This window comes from Schistocerca piceifrons, chromosome 7, assembly GCF_021461385.2.
Source record: "Schistocerca piceifrons isolate TAMUIC-IGC-003096 chromosome 7, iqSchPice1.1, whole genome shotgun sequence".
In the NCBI taxonomy this organism is placed as follows: domain Eukaryota; kingdom Metazoa; phylum Arthropoda; class Insecta; order Orthoptera; family Acrididae; genus Schistocerca; species Schistocerca piceifrons.
Window position 1 is genome coordinate 103,949,593 of NC_060144.1, and position 8,074 is coordinate 103,957,666.

General features: G+C 36.7%; 1 protein-coding gene across 1 annotated transcript in view; it reads right to left on the bottom strand.

The window, feature by feature from the left end:
• LOC124805380 (F-box/WD repeat-containing protein 2-like) overlaps positions 1-189 on the bottom strand; it is a 129,284-nt gene extending 129,095 nt beyond the window's left edge. The window contains exon 1 of the mRNA XM_047265937.1: positions 76-189. Within this exon, the coding sequence (XP_047121893.1) occupies positions 76-130 (55 nt within the window). The 5' untranslated portion in view covers positions 131-189. The remainder of the gene's footprint in view (positions 1-75) is intronic.
• Between the last annotated feature and the right edge of the window lie 7,885 nt (positions 190-8,074).

Consider the following 8,074-nt stretch of genomic DNA (forward strand, 5'->3'; position numbering starts at 1 on the left):
CGTATTTCAGTGCAAAAATCCTTATTTTTGCATTTAAAAATTTATTCTAAATACTGGAAGAATACATCGCATTACCGCCTTCTGTTTTATCGCTTTGCTTTCCAGCACTGTTCTCGGCATCTTCAGACATTTCCACTCCGTGTAAACAAACAAGACGACTGTAAACAATAAACGTCAGATTATTGTCATCGCTGGGGCAGCGGTGTAGATCTGCTTAAGGCACTGTTCCATTGTCGACAAAAACTTGCATATGCATACGTTAACCACCGCAGCTGACCCGTGGAAACATTCTACTGGGTCATAGCCTTGCCAGCTGGCACGACAATCATAAAAGTTAAAAATCACTTCTGTCGGAACACTCTTGTGCTCATGAGCCAACCGTGTAAACTTTGCACTGTTTTCACGTCTACAGAAGAAAAAGCTATACCACTGGAAAATTATTGGCAAATAACATAGCAGTTATATTAACTGTCTACATCTGCATCTATACTCTGCAAACCATGGTGAGATGCATGGCAGAGGATGCACCCCATTGTTTTGGTCGCTTTATAGATAAGATTAGGTTTACTTTCATTCCAATTGATCCATAGTGAGAAGGTCCTGCAGGATGTAGAACATATCAGAAAAACAACAATACATGACAAATATTTACAACTAAAACAAATAAGCTAATGTACCATTGCACAGGTCCCAAGTGGAATGATAGTCATTTTTTAATGAACACTATATGGAAGAGTCATTTTACAAATACTAATGCACTGAATTTACAATAAAAACGTTTTTTATTTATTTATAAGGTAATAAACGTGTAATACAGCTACTATAATACTTATTTACAATGAACACATTACTGCACTGAGATGGTGCAGAAGTTAGATTGTACTTACACACACACACACACACACACACACACACATTTACAATGAACACATTACTGCACTGAAATTGTGCAGAAGTCATGTTATATATCAGTTGGATTTGCTGAGAAACTCATCAATGGAGTGGAAGGAGTTGGCCACCAATAAGTCCTTTAGGCTTCTATTAAACTGAATTTCATTGGTTGTTAAGCTTTTTATGGCTGCTGGCAAGTTATTGAAAATGTGTGCTCCTGAATAATGCACACCTTTTTGTACAAAACAAAGTGACTTTAAATCCTTGTGAAGATTATTCTTATTTCTAGTATTGATTCCATGAATTGAGCTGTTGGTTTGAAAAATTGATATATTTTTAATGACAAATTTCAGTAAGGAATAAATATATTGGGAAGCAGTAGTTAGTATCCCTAGCTCCCTAAACAGGCTTCTGCAGGATGTTCTTGAGTTCACACCACATATAACTCTTACTGCACGCTTTTGTGCCCAGAAAACTTTAGGTTGGCTTGATGAATTACCCAAAAAATAATCCCATATGACACTATGTAATGAAAGTAAGCGTAGTATGCCAGCTTTTTCATTTTTATATCCCCTATGTCTGACACAATTTGCATTGCAAATAGAGGTTTGTTAAGACACTTCAGCAGTTCTGTGGTGTGCTCTTCCCAGTTGAATTTATTATCAAGCTGTAATCCCAAGAATTTAACACTGTCCACTTCTTCTAACTGCTTTTTTTTTTTTCAAAGTTTAGTGACAAAGAATTGGCTAGGAACCAGTAATTAATGTCCACAAATATTTTATTGGCTGATCTTTCTAAGACTACACTTGATTTGCTATTTATTGCAATGTTTGTATCATCAGAAAACAAAACGAACTTTGCGTCTGGTAATGGTACTGATGAAAGGTCATTGATATAAACAAGAAAAAGTAAGGGCCCCAAAATGGAACCTTGTAGGACCCCACATGTAATTAGTTCCCAGTTGGATGATGCCTGATAGCTTGATACATGTCTCTTTCCTAATAACATCCTTTGTTTCCTGCCAGAAATACAAGATTCGAACCATTTTGCAGCATTTCCAGTTACATTATAATATTCTTATTTATTTAAAAGGATTTTGAGATTCACAGTCAAATGCCCTTGACAGATCACAAAATATACCAGTTGCCTGCAAATTTTTTGTCTAATGAATTAAGCACATTTTCACTGCAAGTGTAGGTAGCCTTCTCAATATAAGAACCCTTTAGAAATCCAAACTGTGACTTTGACAGTATGTTATTTAACATAAGATGGTTATAAAGCCGATTGTACATTACTTTATCTAAAATTTTTGAGAATGCTGGCAACAGCGAAATTGGACGGAAATTTGATGCTATTTCTTTATCTCCCTTCTTAAACAGTGGCTTAACTTCAGCATTTTTTAATCATTCAGTAAATATTCCACTGATAAACGACTGGTTACACAGATTGCTCATATGTTACTTTGCTCAGAATCATATTCTTTAATTAACTTTGTTGATATTTCATCATACCCACTAGATGTTTTTGATTTTAATGATTTTATGATGGACATTATTTCTGCTGGGGTAGTGAGGATCAAATTTATATTATGGAAGTTACTTGAAATGTCTGGTCCGAGGTATTCCATAGCAGCATCTACCGAACCTGACAACCCCATCTTTTCAGTAATAGTTATAAAATGTTTGTTTAAAAATTCTTCAACACTATACACATCTGTCACCAATGTATCATTTACTCTTAATGCTATTTGTTCCTCTCCATGTCTGGCGTTTTATCATCCCAGAGAAGATTTCTGATTTGACTGTAAAAACTGGATGCTTTCTGTGTCCTGCTGAGTAATGTTGTCTGTCGAGATCATGCTTCCTAGGTACTTTAAATGTGAAACACATTCTACTTTGACTCCTTCTATAAATATATTTGAGATTGTTCCTTGCCTGTTGATGGCCGTTCCCATTGTCTTTGTTTTATTTATTTTTAGCCCGAAACTCTTGAATATTTTGTTCCAATCATTAAGTTTCTTCTGTGCTTCAGCTTCTGTCTCTCCTCAAACTATCAAATCATCAGCAAAAACCAGTGCATTTGGTTCACTGTCTATTTTCTTGATAGATTTTATGATTTTGTCCATTACTATTACAAACAGGGGCGGTGATAGGGAACTTTCTTGTTGGACACTTCCCTTTATTTCAAACCATTCTGATCGTCCACCGTCTATTTGGACAAAGCTGTAACTCTTTTGGTATAGTATCTTTACTTTATCGATTAGGTAGTTTGGCACCTTTAGGTCTTCTGAACATTCCCATATCTTGTTTCGAGTAACACTGTCATAGGCTTTTTCAATGCCCACAAACACAATCACAAGATTTCTTCCATATTCCCAGTACTTTTCTGTCAAATTCTTACTGCAAAAATAAGATCCATAGCATGTCGGTCTTTCCTGAATCCATGTTGTTCTTCCTCATGCAAAGGTTCTCCTATGTTTCTAATTCTCATTTTCATATATTTTCTAACAGTTTTAAGGTGTGTGGAAGCAGCGTGATGGCTCTGTAATTTCCATATTTTCGTCGATTGCCCTTTCTGAACAGAGGGATGATGACTCTTCTGGAATTTTGTTTTCTTTCCAAACCACTGATAACACTCTACATAACCAATTTAAGCCTAATATACCGGCTGCCTTTATCATATCTGAGGTGAGATCATCAAAGCCTGTCGACTTTCCATTCTGCATGCTCTTTAATACTGTTTCTACCTTACGCCATGATAATGGGTGTCTCTTGGTTTAGATTTCATTAATTACTCTACAGTTGTTGATGGTTGTGTTGTCCCCATCTCCATTTAACAGCACGTTGAAGCACTTTTTCATTTCATCCCTGATCCCTTCCTCTGTTCGTATAAGTTATTGTCACCTGTTTCAAGGGCAAAGATTTTTATATATTCGCTTCATTTACTCTTTAGTACTTTGTATGGTAATTTCCTACTTCCCTGACAGTCTTCCTCTATCCTTGTAGTAAAGTCTTCCAACACTTTTTCTTTACTTCCTGGGTCAGTCTTTTTACAGCTAGTTTCTTTCTCCAGTATCCTGAGCTAGATTCAATTGCTATTTCATTTCGTCTATCATCTGTTTTCTGTTTTTCATTGTTGGTCTAATTTTCTTCTCAGTATGTTCAGTATGATATGACATTACTGATTTCTTTATCTATTTTACTGAACATATATATCTTTTGGTCCACTGCTCGTGGTTGTGTGGTAGCATTCTCGCTTCCCGCGCCCGGGTTCTCAGGTTCGATTCCCGGTGGGGTCAGGGATTTTCTCTGCCTCGTGATGACTGGGTGTTGTGTGCTGTCCTTAGGTTAGTTAGGTTTAAGTAGTTCTAAGTTCTAGGGGACTCATGACCATAGCTGTTAAGTCCCATAGTGCTCAGAGCCATTTGAACCATATATATCTTTCTGCTTGTTTTAGTTGTCTTTTGTATTCTGGTAATCTTTGTTGCCACAACTGCGTCACGTCAGTGATACCAGTTTTGATGTGTACATCCTCAAAGAGGTCAGGTCTATTTGTTGCCATTAGTTCGAATATATTTCCATCATGAGTGAGGTTCCTAACTATCTTTTCTAGGCAATTTTCAGAGAAGGCGTTTATTAAAGTTTTACGTGATGTCTTATCAGGCTACCCACTGACGAAACTGTAATTTTGCCAATTGATTGTTGAATGATTAAGGTCTCCACCGATGATTACAGTATGACTGAAGAACTTACGTACAAGTGGACTGAGGTTTTCTCTGAAGTTTTTGTTTACATCAGGAGATAAGTCTGATGGACGTTAGAAGGATTCAATTATCATTTTATGCCCACCCCTGATACTGAGTCTTGCCTATACGACACAACTGAGTTGTAATACGAACACAACTGTGTTGTAATAAGAGGAATTTTTTGTTGTTGTAAAATGCTATTCTGTGTCACCTTTAAAATATTTTTGAATTTTACAGAAACTCGTTGTAATATGTTTTTGTTATTGAATAGTTCGTTTCCTACAAATAAATCGCTCGTTAATGAAACTGTGTTGATCGGTGTAAATATGTTTGTTACAGTTTATGGGCGCAAGCCACATCTAATTGAACAAATGACACAATGGAAAATCCAGGATAGCATGTAACAATATTATGAGAAGGAAAGTTGCTACTCGCCATATAGCGGAAATGCTGAATAGCAGATAAGCATAACACATGACTGCGGTCTCAGGCAACTGAAGTTTCAGAAGAAGATTGACTCACTCCAGTGTGTGCTAGAAGAAGACTTTAAAAAATAAATTAATAAGCCGTACAGTAATGGGGACCTTCTATACAACAACATGGCCACCAATGGCGATTACGAAGCAAATATTATTAAATTTGAATGGCCTGACCATTGGGCAAATTGGAAATGGCATGTCTCAGGGGTGCTTTGTTCTTAATGAAGTCGAAGACCTCATAAATGGTATGCACTAATGTATGACGTTTTCACAGGAAGCAACAAGTGAATAAAAGGTGTCATGCAGAATGGCAAAAGGATGATATGTAAGCAGCAAATCTGGTGATAAGTGCGCTAAAGGAACCAGTTTTTGGACTTGCGTTGGCATGTAATAATGCTAAAGAAACATGGAGCAGACTATGTGCTCGATTGGAATGCAGCAGCACCCAACGCTTAAACATGTTAATTGATTTTTTTTTTTTTTTTTTGTCAAACGTGATGATACAAAGGATATAATCATACATGTAGTTAAGCTGCAAAAGTTGTTTGTAGATCTAAATGGCGGATAAATGAATTGTATTTGTCGTTTCTAGTGCATGAAAAGGGTAACAAAATAACAATCAAAACAAGATACGAAAAGAATAAACAAAGCAAAATTTTCGCGAAATAAGTGAAAACAACAAGGACACTGGGCAGCAGATGGTCTTTGGAAGTCGTGACAGATCTGATGTGTGTGCTGCATTTACTTCATATGCCATGCGTGCGTCTACTGGAAACTACATTGCTACAAATAAATGGTAAAGCCGTAGTGGTGCTACGAAGCACATCACTTCGAATAAACAATACTTTGTTTTGTACAGCGATTTTGATGTACCTGAAGTGATTACATGGGAAAAACACAGTACTAAATGCGTGTATTTGGTTAGTGTACAATTAATTTAGAAATTAGACATTCCAATGAGTGATACAGTGCTAGAACAGAAAATACCTGATGGAAGTGCTCATTTGTTCTCAGCCAGAGCAGCTGTGTGTAACTGCTATAATACAACATGTGACTATAAAAGAGTAACGATTCGTAAAAAAGGCAGTGGCAAGGGCGTCATGGCACACAATTTGGGAAACAGGCTGTATATATTGAATAGTCATGCTGTCAGATCAGAAATGAGAAATAAACTGAATTTAGTGACACACTCTGAATTACTGCAAGTTAACGTTAAACATTTGGCCATCAAAATAAACAGCACCTGAAGAACATCTTGAAAAACTTGATGTCAGTGTTAAAGATTGTAAGGATGAATTTTGCAATGGTTGTGCAACAGAAAAGATGCAAAGATTAGTATTCAGACAACGAGTAAACCACACCACAGTTGCTGACGAATTAATCCATGTAGTTACCGATGGACCAATGAGTACAGAGTCGTTTGGAGGTGCTCGATATAATATACGTTTTAAAGACGATTTCAGTCAACTCTGTCGAATTTTCTTTCTGAAACACAAAATATGAGAGATATGATACAATTAAACAATTTTTATTGAAGCTTGAACCAACAGACACTGCATTAAACATTTAAGATACGATGGAGGCAAAGAATTTAATAACAAGAAAGTCAAGGACTTTCTTATACGAGGGTAAGTCAATTATTATCCGCAATTTAGTTATATTTTTGTTTGTAAAGTACTAAGTAAAGTACTAATTTGCAACAAATCGAGGGAAAGAACCAGCAAGATGACCTTCTGACAAAGCCACTTGAGCGAGTTGAGTTTAATTTACTGTGAGTAAAAATTGAAACAGTAATTATTTGTTTGATTTTTTCCTTTTGGAGCAAGTGGGACATTAAAAGAGTAACTGTTTAAGGATTCAGCATGAACTGTTATTCCATGGTACTTTCGAAATATCCTTTGATTTGACAAGAACTCATAGTAGGTAGCCACATATGTGGCTCAAATACATATTTGAGTCAGCTATTCCTTAGTCTAGTATTTCTCGTCTTTGCGCACATACTGAATCCTGGAATGGTTTAAATGCGTTAGCTTTGTAGACATTTGACACCTGAATTTGTCGAAGTATATAGGATTCACAAAAATTTGTGGTAAGTTAAAGGCTGGTCTACATGCAACAATCTGACTGAGGCCACAATAAATCGCCACAAACCTGATGTGCCTACACGACGCAATGTCAGTCTACTGCTGCCCTGCCATATGTTGGACTATGAGAGAAAATTCTGTGACTAGCGTTGGCTCTCCCGCAAATGAGATTTCAGGTCACAGCATTAAATACTAATAGTGGAAATTCTTTTGTGTTGTGTAACCGACTTGTATTACAAGGAAAGATACAGGCAAAGATTCAGATGGAAAGAATGATCTTTAGTAAAGACCTGGCTCCTGACGGGACAGCAGCTTTCATATCTTATATGCCATCGAGATTGACGAGGCGAATCCAACGACTGGTAATATCATTTTCGAGTGGCTGTAAAGCCATACAAATATCTACTGACACTCCTAACTTCTCACACAATATACCATGATACTTGCGTGAGGATGTTGTTTCTTGCTTTAATATTCAGCAAAATGATTAAGTAAATTGATGACAGTTTAAATTAGGACATAAAAACGTTTTGTTGCTCTAATGCAGCATATAAGGTACAGAACACACATATAAAAAGAATACACAACACACATAGAAACTAACAGCAAAGAACCTATACAGGTTCTAGGCACTTCAGTCAGGAACTGCACGACTGATATGGTTGCAGGCTCGAATCCTGCCTCGGGCATGGATGTGTGTGATATCGTTAGGTTGATTAGGTTTAACTAGTTCTAAGTTCTAGGGGACTGACGACCTCCGATGTTAAGTCCCATAGTGCTCAGAGCCATTTTTGAACCTATACAGGGTGAGTCACTAACTATTGCCACCTAGAATAACTCTGAATGTATGATAGTAGCAGAAAAGTTTGTTTGAC